General features: G+C 40.8%; 1 protein-coding gene across 4 annotated transcripts; it reads right to left on the bottom strand.

Moving 5' to 3' along the window:
• On the bottom strand, positions 1–22043 carry LOC138621731 (uncharacterized). 4 transcript variants are annotated; one of them, XM_069699971.1, is made up of 24 exons: positions 21733–22043; positions 19164–19366; positions 18750–18854; positions 18502–18597; positions 15069–15179; positions 13860–13983; positions 13068–13506; positions 11615–11682; positions 11281–11527; positions 10938–11116; positions 9725–9947; positions 9484–9632; positions 8429–8520; positions 7612–7769; positions 7378–7523; positions 6249–6495; positions 6044–6159; positions 5705–5939; positions 5494–5633; positions 5150–5402; positions 4466–4596; positions 3538–3781; positions 3240–3346; positions 1–2053 (listed from the first exon to the last, which is right to left on the bottom strand). In XM_069699971.1, exons 1-24 carry the CDS (start codon positions 21770–21772, stop codon positions 2046–2048), a joined length of 3861 nt encoding a protein of 1286 aa, XP_069556072.1. In that variant the 5' UTR covers positions 21773–22043; the 3' UTR covers positions 1–2045. The 4 variants fall into 4 exon arrangements, with proteins under 4 accessions (XP_069556072.1, XP_069556073.1, XP_069556075.1 ...); XM_069699972.1 differs by having other exon boundaries at positions 5150–5399; XM_069699974.1 differs by having other exon boundaries at positions 5494–5630.
• Positions 22044–23088: the final 1045 nt, after the last annotated feature.

Raw genomic sequence — 23088 nt, 5'->3', positions numbered from 1 at the left:
GTAAAAAGTGCCACTAATTTCATAGCAATCCATCTATTAAGGAACTATCAACTACAGAGTTGAGATTTTTCAGTCTGGATCGACCACGGCGTCTTTTGTTTTCCAGGTCTGTGCTGGTTGAATCTGCAGACCATCACTGTAACAACAAGCTTTATGGCCTCCCGCTGGCTCCTGAGCGGGGGACTTGTCATTTCTCCGCAATAACATTATCTTAAATTGATGACTCTGTTCCGGGAAACGCTCTGTGTGTAAGTCGTTACCCAGCGATCGCCAGCTCATTTCCTCTGAACTTATGACTGATATAAACAGCTGTAAATCATCCGAGTCTTTGTGGGTTAGGTAGAGAGATAATCAATAATTCCTCGCTGTGTGCAACAGAATTTTTCCTATCAAAAAGACACATTTTATGCCAAGTTTTAAGACCACAAATTCTTTACTTAAAGTGGCTATATTCCATATTTTGCTGATGACGGTGTGAAAATAATATGAAAGTATGTAATGGGTAACTTACAGTGACAGCCCAACAAAGAACCATCATCTAAATCTGCAGCTTTCCTTAACCTCACAGGTTCATTCTCCCCGCTCTCATAGCTCGTATCCACCTGGTTAGCACCAGTCAGCGGACAGACAGAGTGGGTAACTAGCCGGTGAACATATAATCAAGCTTAAGAGTAGCTAAAAAGCCAGCCAGGATCTTGTTACATATATTGTTGGAATATTTTTGATGCATTAACGTACAAGTGCCATTTCAACTTAATAGCCGGATGAAATTGAGCTTATTTTGGTGATTTTATCCCTTTTTTAGGTCTTTAAAGTCATTGTTATGTGTGACTTTTGTTTGGTCACTGTGTTATGAATGTAAAATCTAAACCGACACAGTACCTTGTAACGGGTGTCAGATAAATGCTGTGTTAAGTGTGCAAACTTTCACAAGAGAGCACCCAGATGCTCCCTACTTGCTGCTGTAAACTCCATTTTAAAACTGTCAAAACTTTGACTAAGTTGCAACTGGTTTCAAGCGTTGCTTTATTTGACCTCACCCTTTTTTTTGTTTTTGTTCATTGTGCTTGAATTCAATGTACTTTTTAGATATACATGAATTGTAGAGGTTTTTATTGGCATTGCTCATTAAAGATAACAGGCACATTTTCCTCTTATCTGTCACGGAATTGTATCTGCTGTAGAGAGTTGCTGTTTGTGGTTGTTCATTATTTCCTAATTATGTTTTGTTTTCATTATTGTTCTGTCTTTTCAAACAGTAAATGAGACATAAATCCCCAATCACACATTTCAAGTTTTTTTTTTAATGGATATGAAAAAAACCTCTACACGTCCGTGGCACATCTGTGCTCCGTTAAGGTTTGAAGTGTAACACATTTAAAATAAACTGTAAAACTTTGAAATACATATGGAAATAATTTAAATAAATACAATTCTGGACAAGATCAACACTTACCGAGTACAGAATGAGAATTTACTTAAATAATTAATCTTTCACCACGAAGATTTCAAATATAATCAAGTGGAAAGACGATTTAACAAGTGACACGCAAATTAAGACCAGAATACGAGGCTGTGGTTACACAAAGAGGCCTTGCAGGTACATATTTCTTTTTCATGTGCTTTGACTCACTCACTTTAAGTTCAAGTATAAAATAATTAAATACTAGAAAAAAAAACACGTCTTTTGGCGGGTCACAGCATTTTGTGGAACTCCCACCTGGCCAAGGAGACATTTTTGTCCCCTTGAACCCTGAGCATCCTTGTTTAAATGTCATGGCTCTGTTATTGATAAATCACAAGACACTCTAGCCGAGGGACACACAACCATGCACGCACACACACTCACTACATTTCAGCCTGACGTAGGTCTCTGTGTCTAAAGAATGTAAACCGACTAAGTATATACAAAGTTTGGGTGATCCTGGACAGGCCTTCATCTGTAGTATGTAAACAATAAAACAACCACAAGTATCACAGTTTCTGCATTAATGTCTTTGTTATTTCTTCTCTGGATGTTCCTCTTCTCCTGTGTTATCTTCATTTCATGACTCTGGATGAGACAAATGTTATAGTTAACAGTTTGTATAGCAAAGATAAAAAAGCTGTTTTTTCACTGCATGCTCATGTATTATTTCAACAGTAAACACTGTAAGTAACACTTCAAAGGACTAGTTAGAGGCTTTGGGAAATATATTTATTCCCTCTCTTACTGAGAGTTAAGAGGACTGATACCACTCTTATGTCTGTGCTTTAACTTTGCAGGATAGAGCCAGGAGACAGTTAGCTAAACTTAGCTCGGCATAAAGACGAGAAACCAGAACAACTAGGGCGACATCCACGAGTACGTTTTCCTTCTAGTGTCCGCACTACTCCAGGGTTTTTAAAACCTGAAAAACAGCGACTTTTGAAAGTGCTGCAGACCCCGTTTTAGTTTTAAAACTGTGGAATTACGTTTTCATCCAGACGGTGACGCAGACACCCACGTTCGCTTATTACTGTTTGAGTGATATTGATCTCAAATAGCTCTCGGCAAGAAAGCGAATAAGCGTAATTGACAAAATGTTGAGTATCCCTTGAAAGGTTGTTGCCCCAATATTGCAAAGGCGTAGTCCTGCCAGAGCGCACCGTAACGACGCTCTGCCACTTTATTCCTCTAGTGAGCAATTGACATGTTCACAGTTCTCTTGATCCAGTTGAAATTCATTAAAGTTTTCGAAGTGCTTCAAAATCCAATCATTTGTATCTTGCAACAGAGCAAATAAAAACAAATGGAATGATCAAAGTTGGCATATTGACATTCAAGGTGTATTGATTAAATCAATGTCAACTCAAAGCTTCATTTGGATCCGGCACCGTTTGCCCTCTTAAAATGCCTGCTTTATGCGTTAATACAAACTCAACACTTCCTGCACTTGTTTCAAATTAAAAGCATTTCAGTAGACAGAAGCCTTTCATTTCTTAACATGGCTTTTATTATGAAACATTTCTAAGAAACTGTTGTGATTGAAATCGGACAATCAGACTTTAAATGAATAATCCAGAACAACTGCTGAAAACAGCAGGATTATATTGTTAACTTTATAATGTAAAGTAGCCACTATTGTGGTTCCTGAGAGACAGCAACAACTTAAGTAAAACTTTCAAAGCTTACTGGTCACCACAATCATCCAAAGTTAAAGCTACTGTGTAATGCTAACACAACGGAAAATCAACAACAGGATGGACACCAGTCTTACCTATGACTTCAGCCGTGTCGTCTGCCAGGGGGTCAAAGTTCGTTACGTACTTGGTGCCAAATATCCGCACCAGCTGTTCAAAGAACTTGCACTCCTGTTTCTCCCCTCTGAAAAGATGACACAAAATTTAGTTAGAAGATTGTTAGAACGAGACAGGAAATTATACCTAAAATGAAATGTGGCTATTATGAGGTTTAAACATGTTTTGAGAATAAAACTGTATTTACAACATGAATACAAATGCGGATGATCTGCGGGTGATGCCTGGTCACCGCCGGCAATGAACAAACGGGCTTACTTTTTGCCTTCTAGGAAGTGTCTGAAATTGGCTCTCAGCCTCTTGATCCTGGTCTGACATTGTTCAGGAGTGCGCATGTAGCCCTGGCTGGACATGACCTGAGAGATCTGGATGAAGATGTGTTTGTTCTTGGTGCAGCCCTTCAAGTTCTCCTGGATTTCCTCGCTGCCCCAAATGTCCAGGAGGGCCTCGGTCTCCCCGTCACTCCAGGGCAGCTTGGAGCTGTCAGCCACCCACTGGTTACCTGATATAATGATAATATAACAATAATAAGCTGTACTGACAAGTACACACCCTTGTAGATCTATCTGATTGGTAGAAAAGCACATCACTTATCTGGGGTATGCTGTAATGTTTAGTTAAAAGAATAAACTGTGACTTTAATGAGAGACACTTGTTTCACTTGTATTTATGGGTAACCCTTTTTACAGAATTGGTTCAGGCCAAGAAAATGGTTGAAAGCACAAAAAGCTGTTCGAAAAATGCCCTAAAAAACCTTAGATGCAACATAATGTGTACAGTACAATGTCTAAAAAGGGTCTTTATCGCAGAGATTTTGGTTACTAAATGGACAGCTTTTATTTTTACTGGATTTATTCATTGGGCGCTCATAAGCTTAATTTGTTTTAACATATCAGCCCATTTCTCTATTTCTCTGATGATTGATTGCACGAGTTAACGAGAAAAAGCACTCCAAATGTGTCGATCCTGTGTGATAACCGTTTATACATTTATAAATACAAGTTTGATCCAGTATTTTCTCGGGCAACCAATGATGCTTCTTTGTACAGTGTTCCCACTCTAGTTCTAATGTCAAATTCCCTGACTTTCGTCAGACGTGGGAACCCTGTTTATAGCTCATATATTTAAAAAAAAATGGTCTTCCTCGCTGTTGAGAATTTTCTTTTTGTTCTCCCTTTTGTTTCACCTTTCTTTTGTCCCACTTCAGGTACACAGTCATCTGGTTCATCCGAGACTGATGCGTCAACCACGGCGTCGTCCACTTTCAGCTCCTTCCTGAAGATGTTCTCCATCTCACTGAAGAATTTATATTCCTCTCTGAATTTGAAGGAAAACAAAAATTCAAGTTCAAACCAGACGCCTCACATTGCAGTTTGTTGCCAGTTATTAGCAGGAAAAGATGATTACATTAATTACACAGGGGTCTCCAACTTTTTTTTTCCTCTGAGAGCTCCTTTGACAAAATGAAAGTGTCCGAGATCGACTCCTGTACCTCTCGGGCGCTGTAACATTTATTCACATAGCTGAGCTCCACCAAACCATCTGAAAAAGCTTCTTTTATGTGAACGATAACAAATGAATACTCAACACACAACAACACACCCTGTTGTTACAAAGGAAAAGCTGAGGGATATCCATAAAATGTTCCAATTTTACAAACATTTTTTGATCTCCATTCAAAACCGTTCAATAACAAAAGGCTTCAACTATAAATCTTCACAGAAATATAAGGTTAACTTTGTTGTATTTACAGAATGCTGCTCGATTAAGGACATTATTTGTACATCTATGTAGAGTTTGTTTGACATTTATCCAACCAAAATTGGAACGTGAAGCTATTAACAACAAAAAAGGTTGGGTGCTCACTGACTTTTCATGGAGGAAGCCGTGTTTAAGGCGCTTAATGCGGGTGTAGCACTGCTCTGAGGTCCTTATAAATCCTTGGTCGCTCATCTTCTCCGAGACGTATTTGAACACGTGTCGATTCTTCAGGCAGCCCCTCAAGGTGAGCTGGACGTCGTCTTCGCCCCAGATCTCCAGCAGGGTGCGAGTCTCCTGGTCCGACCAGGGCATCTTCCTGCTCAGGTCGGCCACGGGGTGGCTGGTCGAGGGCTGGTCGTCTGCTAGGAGGAACGACAGCTTTACTGTTGGGAATTAATCCATGACATTTGCATGATGTCTGCACAGTAACACCCTGATCGTACTTAAACCTACATAAGACAGGATCGCTGTCCATAAGAGGCTGTAAGGTGGCATCAGCAGCAGAGCTGTCCCTGTCAGCAAACACAGAGTCGTCGCCGAGCACCGGGGCGAGCAGGAGGAAGTATCGAAACACCGTGGGTCGCCCTCCACTTCTGGAAAACACAAATCCGAGGTCAGCAAGGGAGCGGCACGCTGAAATCACTCGATCAATAAATCGACCTACCGATAGCTGTTGCGGCACCGCCTGTACGTCTTCTTCAACCTCTTGATCCGAGTGTGGCACTGCTCTGGCGTCTTCAGGTAGCCGAAGATGGCCAGTTTCTCCGATATCTCGGCGAATATGTGGCCATTGCGGACGCAAGTTTTCAGGCTGTGCTGCACGTCATCGGCGGCCCACACCTCGATGAGAGCCAGTGTCTCCTGCTCCGTCCACGCTGTGTTCAAACCATCTGCACCTGCTGCAGGAAAACACATCAGCCGACAAAGATATGGGACCTGCGACTGAATGATTGTCTATCGGGGCATGTCCTCTTCAGCTGCTGTGAAAAAACGCCGAGTGTACCTTGATCCTGGTCCGCCTGATCGTCTCTGTCATCGTACTCGTCGAGTGAAATGGCCTCCTGTCCCAGTATTTGTTCCAGCTCGTTGTAGAACTTATAATCTACTTTTCTTCCACATCTACAAAGAGTGAAAAGACATGGATGCATTATTTACAAGTGTTGAGTCCATACTGGATTATACAGACAGACAAGAAAAGCTGATCTCACTTCTTCCTGTCGTAGCACTGCCGAAAGTTGATCCTGAGTGACTTGACTTTCCAGCGGCACTGCTCCGAGGTTTTGGAGAAGCCGAGGTCGTGCAGTCTCTCCGAGATCTCAGCGTAAACATGCCCATTGTGGACGAAACCCCTGAGCGCCTTCTGGACGTCCTCGTCTCCCCAGACGGTGATGAGCGCCAGCGTCTCCTCATCAGACCAGTAGCTGGGTGCTGGTTTTTCCGCACTCATTTCTCCATCTTACATCGGAGACACACAGCACTTCGGTGTCAGCACTGGTTTTAATATGAATGGATTATTTCGTAGCAGCTTCAGCCAAGAAAGTAGATTTGTGCGAGTTATTGCATCTCCAGAAGATGCAACTTGTGAGATAGAATATTTTCGATTTTCTTAAAAACTTCAATGCATAACGTTTTGTGATTTAAAAAAAAAAAAAAAAAAAAAAATTTGCTGGAAAATTGCAGTGATTAACAAAAATTATAAGTCAAGAAAAAACTTGTTTTTTTTAACAAGGGCCTGATAAAGAAATATGTACTCACATCCAATGAATACACTGCATATCACAAAAATAATTTAGTTCTCATGTTTGTTTTTTCTGAACTTATAGAACCATGGGGCTCAAAGTTACAAAAAAATTCCTGAGTCTTAAAAGTGGCGTAACTTTACAAATCAGACAGTCTGTGATTGTAATATAGAACACATATCCTTTATCTTTTGTAAAAAAAAATTGTGCTGTAAATGCTTTTTAAATCATATTAATCCAAACATACTGTTTGCAAAAACAAACAAAGTTGTCTTTTATAGATATTATGGGTATATAAAACTTATGTCATTTAAAAACCTGTAAGACTAAAATGATGCAGTGAAGTGTGACGATTAGCAGCGAAACTCTCAGAAGTTGACCAAGTTTCCTGTAAACTCCGTCACTTTAGGTTCAGTAGAAATTTATTTTCTGGTTTTAGATGTTAATATGTATTTAGACTACCTCTAAGAAAACATTTCAAACACTAAACGTTGATGACTGTGGTGTTAAGTTATACTGTTGTACCCACAATCAGTAAAGAGTGTAATCTTGAGTTGCTGAGATGATGTGGGATTGTTTTTTTTTGTTGTTTTTTTACCTCTTTCAGTCACCGATTCACCATTGGAATCTTCCGATATTTCAATGGAGTCTGTGACCACAGTGGACGATGTTGATGGCTGCTTCTCCAGAATTTGTTCCAGCAGATCATAGAACTTAAAGTCTACTCGATCGGTCCCGGACGAGCTGCACGTAGTAAAGACGGGTGTATTAACGCACGGTAACCTCAGCGTTGCAGAATTCAAAGTGAACACTCATGCGCAGTTTTTTTCACCTCATGTTTTCCTGACACTGGCGGTAGTTGGCTTTCAGCCGCTTGATCCTGGTGTGGCACTGCTCCGGGCTGCGGGAGAAGCCGTTAGCGCTGAGCTTCTCCGATATTTCCGTGAAAATGTGACCGTTGTGAGGGTAGCGTCTCAGGCACTGCTGGATCTACATGGAGGCCAAATTCACAGTAAAGGTGGCAACACTGAAAATGACTTTAAAAACTCATCTAAAAGAGATGTTGAAGTTAAAGTAAGCCTGGTTTGAGGATTTAAACTGGGAAGTGAAATAATAAAGTGTAATCAAATGGAAATGCAGTGTGATTATCAGGCAACTTAAGGGCATTAATAAATCACTGTTAAAATGGAGGATTTGTATTGTTATATTGTGGTTAAGGGTTGGCGATATGACCTTAAACTATTTCAGGGTTTTTCAGCAATCCCAATTTTCTTGATAATATGTAATTCATTTCATGAATATAGAATGGCAACAAAATATGCCAGCATAAATGTAATCATTTGCCTTCTAATATTGAGTAAACACAAACATATTATCATGGTTTAAATTTAATCTTCTGTAACCAAACCACGTCCACACCACTGAGGTCGCTCCCCAACTCCTCCAACATGACGCCAAATTCAGACACACTTGTTGTTGCTGTGTAAGTTACGCATGTAAAATACATCACGTTACACCGTGTAACTCTATGACATCATTATGTCAACAAAGTTGAAATATGGTCATTATAAATATGAATTTTGTAAAAATTAAATACAAATTTTTACAGATACTATTGTGAATGTGGCACTGCTCTACTTGTGCTCTACCTGTGTGTCTCCCCAGAGCTCCAGAAGGATGATGGTCTCTTTGTCCGACCAGGGAACTTTCTTCCTGTCCTCCTGAACTCCCACCACAGACTCTGTAGACACACACACAAAAAAAAGGAAAAATGAAAATTCCAAATAAATAATAACTAAGTTTAGACTTCTGATAACTTGATTGAAGCTGATTCTGCCATCAACTCTTCTTCTGTTGATCCAGCACTTTACTGAGTATGCTGCTCTGGCTGCCACGACACTACCGAGTCTAAGAGTTTAAGAACAGTGAAGTTGAATTTAAGTATACTGTATGTAGCATTAAAGTTCAAATAAATCCTTTAAAGTGATCATTTTCATGACAGTATGTTTGCTATTAATTGCTGTGCTCTGAAACAACAACTGTACTGCCTTTTAAAAGACCATTAAATGTTCGCATCCCATCTTAGTCAGCGAGTTACAAACATTATTGGCCACAATGTGAATATTTGCTTACGGTTTTGCACCATTAATTAATACAACAGTTAATAAAGAAACGAACCAGAGATGACGAACACAACTGACTTTAAAATGTACACATGAAGTTTTACAAATTATTATAAGACATGGAAAATGTGGGTGCATAATTTAGAACATAAAGAAGCATGAGGAGGCTAAAAAGACTTCAGTACTTTAACTGGATTTGGCAGAATGAACTTAAAATACATAATAAAGTCTGGGCTTCCCTTTATTTATACTTTATTGAACACTGCATGTTAATTCCTGTAGTTTGCGTCACAACATCATTCTGTTTAGCAATAAAACTAAATTACAAAAAAACAACAACAACAAAAAAAAAAAAATCTAAAAACTGATTTTCATTAAAGGCTCCAAATGTAACATGAGACCGAACCACATCAAACATGTCTATTGGCTCCTATTTAATTCCACATATTTTGTTTTTTTGGAAGATCACTAATTAAACAAAATTCTTTATCTGCACATGTCAGCAGGGTGATTAAAACACTTCAGCTGGTTATCGACACTCTCCTAATGAGAGGAGATCAGCGGAGAATGTTTGAGTTTACCGATGTCCTGATGACTAATGGCGGGAAAGTCGTTGTCTTCCGGCTCTCCTGGCATTTCGTCCAACTGCGGCACTGAAGGGAAGTCCTTCACTAAAATTCTTCCCAGCTCGTTATAAAACTTGCACTCAACTTGCTCTTGCCCTTTTAAGCTAAAATGAAGGAATAAGAGAAGAGTTGAAATATAAATTAAAATCATAGTCTGAGACTTTCCTTGATTTCCTTCTCCCGTCAGCATACATACTTGTTTTGGTAGCACTGCCTGAAATTCGACTTCAGCCTTTTCAGCCTTGTCTGGCACTGCTCCGGCGTTCGGGAGAAGCCATGCGCGGCTATCTTGTTGGATAGGATGGAAAACACGTGTCCGGTTCTGTGCATTCCTCGCAGCTCTTGTTGTATCTTGTCGTCACCCCAGGTGTTGATGAGGGTCAACGTCTCCAAGTCCGTCCATGGAACGCTTCTCGTTCCTTTAATGAAAACAAGAAACACATTTTTCTGTCAGAAAGAATAATTTCACTGGAATCTATCATTTTAATAAACCATGTATTTTTGGTAGATTTTAAATCAACAAAATAGAAACACTTTCTAATGTACCTGTTATAAAATCCAATACACCAGACCTGCAACAACCACTAATGTTATATTTCTGTTTGAGATCCCCTCCAGACATGTTTCAAAATGTATTTAAAACGCTCTACTTTGAATATTAGTCCACGTCTGACACAGTTTTTCCACTAAAAATACTGAATTACTTTGTAAAAATAAGTTTAGGAATGAAAAGTATTTGCATATTTATAGTTTATTTGATTTTTTTTTTTTAAGAGTAAGAAGTATTAATTTTATCTGCTGGACACAAAATGTCTCTAGTACTTCACTGTAAAGTCCATTCACAGGTGTGTGCACGTCAAACTTATGCAAGTTTAATATTGGACCAGGATTGACTACCAAAAGAATTTGTGATGTCACAAATCATGCTCATAGGCCCGCCCCTTAACATCATCTCTTTAATGAGCACAGAAAAACTTTCCCTCTTCAGCAGATAAATGTGAAAACATTTTAAACGGCAGTGAAGCTCAAACATTCAACTTTAGTAACAAGAAGAAAAACATATTTTTGAGTGAAGGGGCACCTTAAGATTGTTTCAGAGTCAGTTTGAATCAAACCAGATTTATTCCGATGTAGTTTGAAGATAAGTTTTGCTGCATTTTTCTGTAACTGTATTCTTTCTCCTTATCTAAACTGTGTTTGGTATACAATTAATACACTGCATGTACTGTACATTCAATAATTTAGATCATTTGTTTGATTTAAAAGAGTATACATCTTTTTAATATTTAAGATTTAGATCCATTTTAGTGTAAAAAACATTGCACTACCTGCTGATATTGAATTTATAATGAACTACACTAACCAGCAGTGGTTTTAATTGTTTTCTTAAAAAAGACGTGACATTGTACCGATTTCCAGTTGGCCTGCATGGCTGATAAACTGCAAGTCTTCATCGCCGTTTTGGGACTCATCTTCGTCAAGGATTTCCTCAACATCGTAGGTGAGCTCAGGAACAGCCGAGGCAGCCGTGGAGTCGAGGACCTGCCCCAGCCGTGTGTAAAATTTATGCTCTAGCCTGGAGTTCCCTCTGGTGGTAGATCAGAGAGAAGACAAAAAGGAATTTTCTCTTAGCTTGGTTGACATTTTTCCTACCGTTTCACAAATTAACAGGTCACGTTTGTGAATCATCTGAGAACGTGTCAGTGAGAGGACAGAAAGACGTGAAGACAGACGGCGTCGTTTGATGCTCACTTGTTGTTCTGGCGGAAGCCTTTCTTCAGTCGTTTGATCCTCGTCTGGCACTGCTCCACTGTTCTCATGTAGCCCCTCTCTGTCATCTTTTGCGCTATTTGGGTGAATATGTGGCGGTTTTTCAAGCAGCCCTTCAAAGCCCGCTGCACAGAGTCCTTCCCCCAAATATCGAGCAGATGCAGCGTCTCCTCGTCCGACCAGGGAACCTTTGTGTCCGTTACAATTGGAAAAGAACTTTCCTGAGAGTCTGAAATGAGATACGAACAGTTAGTTAAAGCTATGATTCAGCATGTAGAACCAAATATTGACAGATCCAAACATAATCTGCACAAACCTGTATATTCTCCCCATATCGAGATTAGAGGAGATTCACCTGAATTCTCTTCATCCACTGAGGAATCCCTGTAAAAGTCAGAATTGACATCACGTCAACTCACAAACTATTTTCTAATCAGATCGAAGTAATTTCAGCGAAAATATGTTATATGAGTGAGAAAAGGGGAGGAAAGATTAAAGAGAATTACACTGATTTACAGACACGAGAGAAATGGGCATTTTATGGATTAAACGGAGTGTTAGGAATGACATTTGTTGTGGAACTATGTGCTCATTGACCAAAGTACTGTCACATTTTGATCTGATGTCTGTGCTAGATGAAAGAGTTGGACATGAATGTCTGTACCACATTTTATGGCAATACATCAGATAATTGTCCGGACGTTTCACTTGAATTATAAACGTTGACCTCATGACCTCATAAGAGAAGTCAAAAGTTGTCAGCCTTGCTTGTCTGTACACTACTTTAATGTTAAATTGTTTTAGTTGAGGTTGAGACATTTCACTGGATAAGTGAACATTTTGACCTGCTGTCGGTTTATGAGCAGAGGATCCCAGACTTTGAAAACCACATCGCTACGTACCAAACTACATTTTCCCAAGTACCACTTACAAATAGTAACAATTTAACAACCTTTAAAAACCCATCCCTACATGGCGGAGGCCATTGTGTCCCCAAGATGAGAGGTGTTATGGAGGTGAAGACGTCAGAACAAAACAGGAAGTGCAGAGCTTTCCCTGGCGACTGATTCATCTGTGTCCTCAAGTAGGTAATTATGATTAAATTGTTAGCTCTGTACAAAAATATCTTAAGATGTACAGTATAGAAATACAAATATGGAGATTCACTGCTCAATTTCATTTGATATTAATGTACCAAATGTCACATGTTCTATTTGGACTCACTGTTTTCTTTTTACATTTTATTTTATTTTATTGTCAACAGAAGAGCTAACACTACAGTTGTCTGTGCAGTAGCTTATGCGCTTGTTTATGAATTTTCTTATGCATTGTTTTTGCACTACATTTATGTATTGCGTCTATCTCTGCCCTGTCAGAATTAATGTGTTGGGTTTATACACTGAGCTTATGAGCTGAGTGTGTATTGTGTTTATGTACTCTGTTCATGCATCAGCTTATTTTACTGATTTGGAAGTGTTCAGGCACTTTTGAGTTTATTTTGGGATTATAATCTTTGTGAAAAAGCTAAATCCACTTGAATACTCCAAATCTCCTTAACACTACTCATATTCTGAGAGCAGTCAAGAAATAAAGAGGCCTGATTTTTAGTTTTGTATGCTCTGCCATTTAAATGGCACCAGGCTACACAAACATAAAAATAAAATGTAAATAAAACATGAAGACAAAAGTGACTCCCGACCTCTGAACCAACAAAAAACCCAAATGTTTGTGTGTGTAACAGAGGAACAAAATGTTTCTGGTGATCTTACAAGAAAGCTGCCGCCTCCACGGGCTGCTTTGTGGGAACGTCCACACCTCCGCTCCGCTTTCTCTTCCTGAGACCCCGCGCTGGCCTCAAGCTTTGGTTGTTCTCGCTGGCTTCTGAGTCCGTGTCCGCGGTCTCGTTAGGTGCAGTGAGGTCTATGGTTTCATTGTATGGCCGTGTGCTAACTGAGTTTTGTGCTTTCCTCTCCTGAGAAAGGTTCCTGCCGCGGTCCTCAAGTCTTTGTCTGCTCGTCTCCGAGCTCCTCGTGCTCGACCTCTCCAGGCTGCTCGTGTTGACGGGAGTGCTGAGGAGTCCTTTGTGTTCTGGAGGGTCTGAGTCTTTGAGAGCAGGCGAGCAGGAGGCTGTGTCCATGGCAGGTTTGGTCCCAGGAGGCAGCGACAGGGAGGAGAGGATGCAGTCATCCATCGGTAATAACCTGGGATCTACAACGGAGAGTAAGGATGGTTAAATAGGCCCTGGGTTGGTTCAAACATAAACCACTGAGAAACAAACAACAATGTCGAACATGTCCAAACTCTCACTCGCCTACATAGAAAGACAAAGTGACTTGTTGTTCTCAGCGAGCAATCTTTGCTCGTGGACTCATAATTTAGAAAAATATGCGAATTAAGTAGCAAAAAAAAGATTAAAACGTTACTGACAGACCTGTGTTGCACACTGGTTTTCTGCAATGAGAGGAGAAGGATTTTTCTTTCTGTTTGCTTGGACATGTTTCTGTGTTGACACGCTACGATGTGGACTACAAATATCTCCCACCACCATGAGCCTGGAGTACCTTTCTCTTCAAAATGACCGAGGTTTCTGTGGTGTTCAAGTACAGCCTTCATGTCCTCCGGAGGGGAAAAGGATTGTAAACAGTCGTCGAGGAACGACGGCGCGTCTCCCAGCAAAGCTGCCAACTAAGGAGAGAGAGAACATTTACAAGTTTAAGTAATTCTGCAGTCATTTCTTATGCTGGTAATTTATCCTTTTTCCTTCCAAATGACCTACATTGTGGTTAAATATTGAATTAGTTGATTTGGTGGGAGGTCATGTGTTTCCTTACCATGCATATAATGTGTTTTGTGTTTCTAGAAATTTGTGTTAATACTAGAAATGTCATTAAAATCAAAGCATCATGTGATCCACATGAGAAATACTTCCTGTAAACCTGGTTTATTTAATGTCTTTAGTGTGTCCTATCCATTTAAAACACCTTCCCTAATGTGTGTGATTGCTACTAAACTCGCTTTCTTGTAGCGTTTCTCTCCAATAGCTCAGTACTAAAGAGGCCAGAGAGGAGGGAGCTGTCTATTGGGACACTGTGGTGGACCTGCAGCCAGTTAACCATCCTTTCTTCATCAGTGCTGCAGACAGCTGAGCCCTAGACTGGGTCGGCTTTAAGAGGCTGTTCAGTTTGGAAAACAAATAGTGCCCAGTAAATTCCCAGGTAAATATTATAATAGTAATAATAATAATAATAATATAATGATAATAACTGAAATAAGCGTGAATATCTGTAAATAAAACATAGTCATGTGCTTGTTTTAAACTCTCTGATAATCTGATAAATTAATGCAAATCCAGCCATTAGTTTATCAGATATGTTGATAGATAGATAGATAGACAGACAGACAGACAGACAGACAGACAGACAGACAGACAGACAGACAGACAGACAGACAGACAGACAGACAGATAGATAGATAGATAGATAGATAGATAGATAGATAGATAGATAGATAGATAGATAGATAGATAGATAGATACTTTATTTATCCCACAAGGGGAAAGTTTTTCGCAACAGCAGCATTATAGACACAGGTAAAGAAATACAAATAACAGAGAAAAAAATATTAAATATGAAAATGCACAATATGACTTTTACTTTAAATGAGTGAATGGGAGCATTAAGACACAACCCTGTTTTAAGAAAGGTGTTACACAAATGATCGTGATTATTGTTAAGCAACAGGCAGATAATGCCCTCAGAGAGACATGGCACCTGTGTGAAGTCTGGAACAGGCAGCAGCTCGTCCAGCCTTGATATGAACTCCCACACCAGCATCTCAAGTGCTGCATCGTACTTGGAGCCAAAATATACCGGAAAGACTTCCTGCAAGAGAGAAAGACAGCCGAGTTAAAAAAGGAAGCTGAGGAACATCTTTGCTTGGTATGCGTCCACAATATTGGCAATGGGAATTCTCCTCCGCCGTGCTGATGGGAGTTTACATTCCAGAGTCAGCTGACGAGGCCGCAGCATGTGCAGTTAATCTCAACACACTGAGGCTTCTGTGACCATTACTGGAGGCTTGAACCACGTTACTCTGGACTCCACTGTCCCAACTTTCTACCAGTTTGCTGACTGCACGACACGGTCAAATTAAACACTAGACTTTCTGTATGCAAATGCTAAAGACGCATACAGAGCCTCTGAAGAGCGATGCCCCCCCACCTCCTCCCTCCCCATTCCTGCGGTTCAAAGGCAGCCCGTCTCCACAAGGACTGTGAGGAGGTGGACTCAGGAGGCCAGCGAGGCCCCGCAGGATGGCTTTGAAACTACGGATTGGGATGTGCTCTGCAAACTGCACGAGGCTGATATAAATAACATCGCCGACTGCATCGCCGACTGCACCAACTTCTGTGAGGAGGATACAGCCATCCCAACCTGTACTGTACGCCGATTTCCCAATAATAAGCTGGAGAGTAAAACAACATGAGGGACGTGTGGACGGGCACGAGGCAGATTACAGGCTTCAACATCAAAGACTGCCAGCAGGGTGCTGCCTTGAAAGAGACAGCGAGCGGAAAGTGTTTTTTAACAGGTTCAGTAGACAACCCCCAGCCGGGCCTTCCCACGCTGGACCAAACTCGCACCCGAATCAACCCCCTTGCTGAGCACTCCTGATTACAATTCCCCAACTTCAACAGAGTTGACCACACTTCCACACAACTGTGATGATCAGCCTGGCTAGAAAACAACAAGGCAAGGCTGCGTGCCCTGATCGTATCGGGGTCCTAAAGTCCTGAGCTACCCGGCTGTCTGGTATCCCGCAACACATCTTTGACCCGAGTCTGAGGCAGGAAAGAAAACAGAGCTGCAGAAAACTTCGTAACTTAGCGGTTTACAAAGCGTCTATCATTCACCTTGTCATGTACATAAATGACGACAGAGCTGCCTTTCAACATGCTCGAATGCCATCGGGTTCAATGCCTTGCCGAAGGACTCTTCGGCAAGTGGACAAGAGGAGCCGGGAATAGAACCCACATTACCATCGGAACTACAGCTGAGATCATGGTTCACCATCAACTGGCACCAGTACATATGTAGATACATGTTTTTGACCCCCAGACCAGCTTTCACGCTCACATAAAACTCATCACATTGATGTTAACCAGAAAAAAAAACCACATTCTTTTAGCACAACAGGGAGACCAAACAAAATACTCAATCAAGAGCTCCACAGAGTGAAAAGTCCACTCTCTCTCAACAATGCAGTGAGACCTCATCTCTAATTAACATGGACCAACAGAGAAAAGAACTGCAATTAGCACCAACGTATGAACTCTTCGTCTCAGTGTGACTCTGGACAAACACACCTACAGCTGGTCTCCTGCTGCTGCCCCCCTTCTCTTTGTGGAGAGGCCCAGGGGATAAGGAAGCTCTCAAAAACACACCACAGTGACTTGTATTTCTGGAGACAATGCATACATGAGCTTCCACAAAACCAGTGTATATTCAATATTGACTTAGTATGGCACATTATTTGTATTGATTTAAGGATTATTGAATTGTTTACGGCATGAGAAAAGAATATATTCTCTTCTTTAATAAATCATTCATATTATGGTTAAAGTTTGAATGAGGCACAGCCATGAACTGCAGGCTGGTATTGCCCCTTTTTTCTTCAGTATATATTTATCTGTACGTCTCTGATCATTCATGTTAATAGTAAACATCTCAAGTTTTAAGGAAAAATAATTTTCCACAGCAAATACAAACAGCTGAACCCACTGGATGCACACTCTTTTATTTTTGTTTTTGTGCTCTCACGTTCTGCCTTTGTTCTTTATTGTGTCAAATGCTCCCAAAGCAACTTTTCATCGTCTACAACCTGTGACTTTTGCTCTTCTTTATTTAACCACCCAGGTAAATGCCCTGAGACTGAAGCAGGAGAATCAAAGTGCCTTTAGTGACAATCTGCGCATTTTTACCGCCACTTCGCTTTAGAGACCTTTTGAACAATTCTGTGCAGCCAGCTCTTTCAAAGGAATAGTAAGTCATCAACCTGCACGAGCTCCACTCAGCCTGTACATCAGCCCACGTCTGTCTACTCAGGTATCACCAACTGTGACAACAAAGAGAGTCTGCTGGCAGATCCTCAAAGAGCAACAACTGACAGATTCCTGGTAGAACCTGGTGTCTGGCAACCGAACATCAGGGAAAGACGACGCCCGAGTCCGTCGAGAGGAGGTTTCCAGCTTCAATGTACATCAACTGCTTTGGGTTTAGACCAGAAAGGCTCTGTGTGAAAAAGGCTTCTCTTTCAAAACTTGCAATTGTCTTTTAATTTAGTATCGAGTCCAATATGTAGTGAATACCTTTCTAAAACCGGCGCCCTTTTGCTCTCAACGCAGCCTCAACTCTTTGTGCCATGGATTCTCCTTTGAGAGTCTTGTCCATGTTAATATGACTGCATCGTGTCCGCTACACATACATGCTGTGAACCAGCCACATCCTTATGTTGGGTTCAGGGCTGGTGACCAGAGGCCAGTGAGTCCACTGAACTCATGAAACCAGTCTGAGACGACTTTTGCTTCGTGACACGATGGGAACCGTGCTAGTAGTAAACATTAGAAGATGGTAAACTGCAGCCATATACGCAATACGTGACATTCAAACCCTGATTGATTGGTATTAAGGGGCCTGAAGTGTAGCAAGAAAACCTTCCCCAGACGATGACGATGTCGTCACCCCCACCACCACCACCACCACCACCAGCCTGGACAGTTGGCCCGCTGTGAACGCCAAATTCTGACCCGACCATCTGCAGCCTCAGCAGAAAGTGACACTCATCCGACTGGGCAACATTTTCCCAGTCCAGTTTTGGTCATCCTGTGCCAACTGCAGAATCAGATTTCCACCTCAAGGTGGGACGTGGTATAAATCCTGAGATGCTTTTCTGATCAGCACAGTTGTAAAGACAACCATCTCTGTTAGCTATAATCAGTCGGGCCACTCACTCACTCACTCACTCACACTCACTCACTCACTCACTCACTCACTCACTCACTCACTCACTCACTCACTCACTCACTCACTCACACACACACACACACACACACACACACACACACACACACACACACACACACACACACACACACACACACACACACACACACACACACACACACAGCACTGCGGAATGTCTCACCTGGAAAAAATAGTTTCTTTCAGAGGGATCCTCCAGTAATGAATGGACCAGCTCAACGAAGTTCACCTCCGACTCCTCCACCTGGTTAATAGTTCCCTGATAAACAGACACAAACACAAAAAAGTTCAAATCAGGTGAAAACAAACACATCTTGACATTAAACTGAGATTTTCAGCAGGTTTGAACGACCAAACAGTCCTGACACCAGAAAGAAACAGTTATGCATCTTCCAGCTAAAGGTGACTTACATGGTGATCCTTGGATGTGCTGACGGGAGCTTTTATCCTGTCCAGGTGTGGCTGGATGGTCTGCATGTCCACTGGGTGCTCCCCTTGACACATCTCCAGCACCAACTAGACAAAAATCAAATATGTCACATTTGGACTGCAGCTACAGAGGAACTTTAATCTGGTTTCTTTTCTGTTTTATTTTTTTTCATTACAAATTGCTGACAGTTACTGATGTTTGACTGTTTCTACTCTGCCCACCTGATTACAGAGGATGAAATTAAATAAATACAGATATAAGAGAGTTCATAAGTCCAAAACAGTACTGTATTTGCAAAGTCATCACAGCTGCTTCATGTGGTTTTTGGATTAGCCTGTTAAAAATCACTTCAGTTTTCCTCCTTTCAGTAAGATCAAACCATAAATACTACTGACCCTGGCCCTGAGGCCCAGGATGAGCTGAGCTCTCTGACTGTAGCTCATCAGCTCTGGGACCAGCTCTGTCACCATGGTAACAAACTCTTCCAGCATCCCATAGTGGTCCACAAGTCCCTGCTGCACAATTTGCCACACTGCAGCTGATAAAAGCTGCAGGGGTGGGGCGAGGAGCCGGAGATAACGGACTGGAAGATCATTACCTGAAGTGGAGGAGGAGGAGGAGGAAGAAGAGGAAATAAATGAAGAAGCAAACAAATAAATTATTAATATTTTATGAAACAGACTATTTTGTTCCAGCCCACTATCTAGAGAGAATTACTGTGCATCAACAGGCAGCAGTGAGTGTTTCATATTCCCACAATTACCCACACCCTGATAGAAAACAAGTGTAAACAAAATGTTTCACCTCTAAATAAATAAGCAGGTTACATGAGTGCCGGCTGCACAAGTGTTTTTCTTATTTCACACTGCTTACCAGATGTATGCAGATTATATACATTTGTTTATTGATATTGGCACACCATTTACATCAAGACAGGTGTGTATTCACTATATCTAGTTGTATTAGACCTTTCTAGGCAATTTTGCACATCCATAAGCTGCACAGCTTTATGAAATACTGGAGTTTTGTTCAGGTATTTTGGTCCCAGGATGAAAACAAAGTAAACAATTACGTATTTATCTGCGGAGAAAATTGTTAGAGCTTCCAAAGAAAGCTTCTCAGCTGACTTTCTTCATACCACGACACCAATATTGCAATATAATGTTCACAATATTGCGGAAGACAGTTCTATATATATTTCTCTGGGGCCCCGAGCGCATTTAAGATGGACGGAGGCAAACCGGAAAACTGTCCTGTAGTCTGACAAATTAAAATTAGAAATTCTTTCTGGAATTGATGGACGCCGTGTCCTCGGGGCTGAAGAGCAGTGGGACCACCCAGCTTCCTATCAGCGCACAGTTCAAAAGCCAGCAAACTGTGATGGTACAGAGATGCATTAGTGCACATGGCATGGGTAGCTTGCACATCTGGGAAGGAACAATGAATGGTGAACGATATATACAAGTTTTGGAGCAACATATGCCGCCACCCAGACAACATCTCTGACTTATTTCAACAAAACAATGACAAACTGCATTCTGCTTGTATTCCAACAGCATTCCTCCGTAGTAGAAAAGTCTCGGTGCTAAATTGGCCTCCTGCAGTACAAACCTGTCACCCATTGAAAACATTTGGCCAACATTTAGTGAAAAATATGACAAAGGAGACCCCGAACTGCTGAGCAGCTGAAATCCTATATCAGGCAAGAATGGGACATTTCACTTTTAAAACTCCAGCAACTGGTTTCCTCAGTTCCCAAACGTTTACAGAGTGTTGTTAAAATAAGAGGTGATGCAAACATACTCCTGTCTTAACTTTTTTGAAAACATGTTGCTGGCATCAAATTCAAAATAAGCATATATTTTTTCAGAAAACAATAACATTTCTCAGTTTCAACATTTGATATGTGGTTTATTTTCAATTACATATGGGTCTACCTGATTGGCAAATCATTACATCCTGTTTTCATTTACATTTTACACAGGGTCCCTAGTTTTTTGGAAACAGGCTTGTATTATTTTGAATAGTCATTACAAAAAAAGCTGATGCGTAACGTTGCTTCTCTGAATTACAATGTTTTTCTGTGGAAGAAGAAAACTGTTTCAGGATGTCGCCTGTCCATAAAGGCCTACAGTTAAACATGCAAGAGGGTCTTGATTAATGGTATGGTGGAGGAAGACTTTGAATTTCTTTCTGATGTCTGTGTGCCTGTGTGTGTGTGTGTGTGTGTGTGTGTGTGTGTGTGTGTGTGTGTGTGTGTGTGTGTGTGTGTGTGTGTGTGTGTGTGTGTGTGTGTGTGTGTGTCAGGTAGGTACATCTGAAATTATTCTTCACCAGTCTGTCTGAAAGGAGACAGGCTGGTGTCGTTTGTTTTGTTGTTTAGAAAGAGAAGAACAAAAGTATCTAAATCCAACTTCCATCTATGCAAAGCAGCAGCGGCAGTTTGCGTCTTCTACAACCACCCTGAGTCAACAACCTCCACCTGACACTTCATATGCTCGCCGAGTGCACAGTATGCGCGAGTGGAGATGATTTATAGTGGCAAAGTGCTGCGTAAAATAATGACACGAGGGTGCTGCTCTCGGGTGCACCGACAGAAGCACCCATCAAACTCACAACAAACTCACCACAGGACTTACGCAAGTTATTGCTGACCTTTAAACTGTAGGCTGCACGTAGCTATTGGATTCCTGACAGATGTGAAACAGGCTCTGATCAGTTATAGGTCACAGATATTTAACCAAACCGCTGACACGCTGATGGAGCGATGGCGAACAAGCTGCACTTTCTAATAAGATCACCGTGGATCAAGTTATAGAACCACTGCAGGGGTATTTGTAAAGAATAAAAGCAGTTCATTTCCATCATCCATGTATCCGTGTTAAGGTCACTGTAAACTCACTGATGCAAACACAAAGATCGGGGATCACATCAGGATGATTTTGTTTGTTATGATGCACGCACCTCGGTTGCTTCCACTTTCAGTTCCGCCTTTTATTTCCATTTAGCAGCTGACAGAAAAGAAAAAACGGCCAGACGTCCCCCTCGGGTTGGAGCGATCAGGGAAAAAAAAAAAAAATAGCCTATATACTACCTAAATCAATGAATTCTGCTAATTTATGATTCATAAAAAAGACACCTGCGATCGCCAACCCACAAAATGTGAGCGCAATTTGTTTGGACGCATGGACCAGCACTCGCTTTTTAATCTCGCATTGGGAGGAGAGACAGAACAAAGGTTTCTGGTCTCATCCGCTTCAGTCCAGATCACGGCAAGCCCTCTTTCCTGGTTGGTTGACGAAGACCGGATCAACCAGGAAATTCAGGTTGGAACAGTAGAGGGCGCCAGAAGGCCATCAGGTCAGACCAGGTATCAACCAATAGGGTGTGTTTATGGGGCTGCAAACTGTGGGGGAAACAATTTCTCAGATCCTTTCATTTCGTAAAACTAGCATTACCACATAAACAACAAACATAGACAAATAAAAGTCTTGTATTCAAAATTGTACTTCTTAAAAGCCAAATATACTTAAAGATACAGAAGTAAAAGTAACTTATTATGCAGAATGGTTCCTATAAAAGTAATACATTATTATTAAGGCCTGTATTAAAAACTGGATTATTGTTACTGATGCGTTGCTATAACTAATTGGTACTTTAATGTTTTAGGTTGTCAAAGTGGAGCCTTTAACTTTATATACTATTCTATACAATAGCATTAAAACATTGTAGTCCAGGCAGCTGTTTGAAAGTCATAGGCAATCATCCAGGTGGACTTTGTACTCTCATGCAACAAATACAGAGGTGAAAGGAAACTGTCATTTAGGGAGCTCTGGCTCTTCAGTATCTCTTTCAAGTCTATTTTTTTCAGCTAAAATGAATTTACAATATATAAAAATATAGGAAGAAAAACATCAAATCCTAGTCTGAGGAGGGCAGCATTACGCTTTACAGTGAACAGCCTGCTGGAAATTCATTAGAAGAAGAAGAGCAATGCATTATTAATAATAGTAGTTAATAGTATTAATTGCACAAGCTCCTTTAATCGACACTTTGATGTATTTCTCTTTATCCTCAGTAGAGTCGTAAACTTAACTCCCTTGTCTTATATGTTCATTTATTTTAAACTGTTAGTTCTTTTTAGAACAAAAAAAAAATCTGAATCCTAAATGTGACTCAATACTATAGATATAATAAAGCTCAATACACGTCAAACAAATATATATAAAGTTCAACTGCTGGCCTGTTATTGTTTATGTCTCCTAAAATTGTAGACTTCTACTAGCTACCTTTTGCCTAGTTCATTTCTCCTCCTTAACC

Source organism: Brachyistius frenatus, unplaced genomic scaffold, assembly GCF_029030835.1.
Source record: "Brachyistius frenatus isolate BFR_SWC_R1_liver_20210118 unplaced genomic scaffold, ASM2903083v1 Contig_32, whole genome shotgun sequence".
In the NCBI taxonomy this organism is placed as follows: domain Eukaryota; kingdom Metazoa; phylum Chordata; class Actinopteri; family Embiotocidae; genus Brachyistius; species Brachyistius frenatus.
Note: the sequence above shows the minus strand (reverse complement) of the source record. Positions and strands in the feature narration are given on the sequence as shown.

Excerpts from the sequence above, each read along its gene's own strand:
- LOC138621731 (XM_069699971.1), bottom strand. The coding sequence starts at position 21,772 with ATGGAAATAAAAGGCGGAACTGAAAGTGGAAGCAACCGAG. Across the intron at positions 13,984-15,068 it reads CTGTTCCAGACTTCACACAG|TTGGCAGCTTTGCTGGGAGA; the intron begins GTGCCATGTCTC and ends CTCTCTCCTTAG. Across the intron at positions 5,403-5,493 it reads GGACAGCGATCCTGTCTTAT|CAGACGACCAGCCCTCGACC; the intron begins GTAGGTTTAAGT and ends CGTTCCTCCTAG.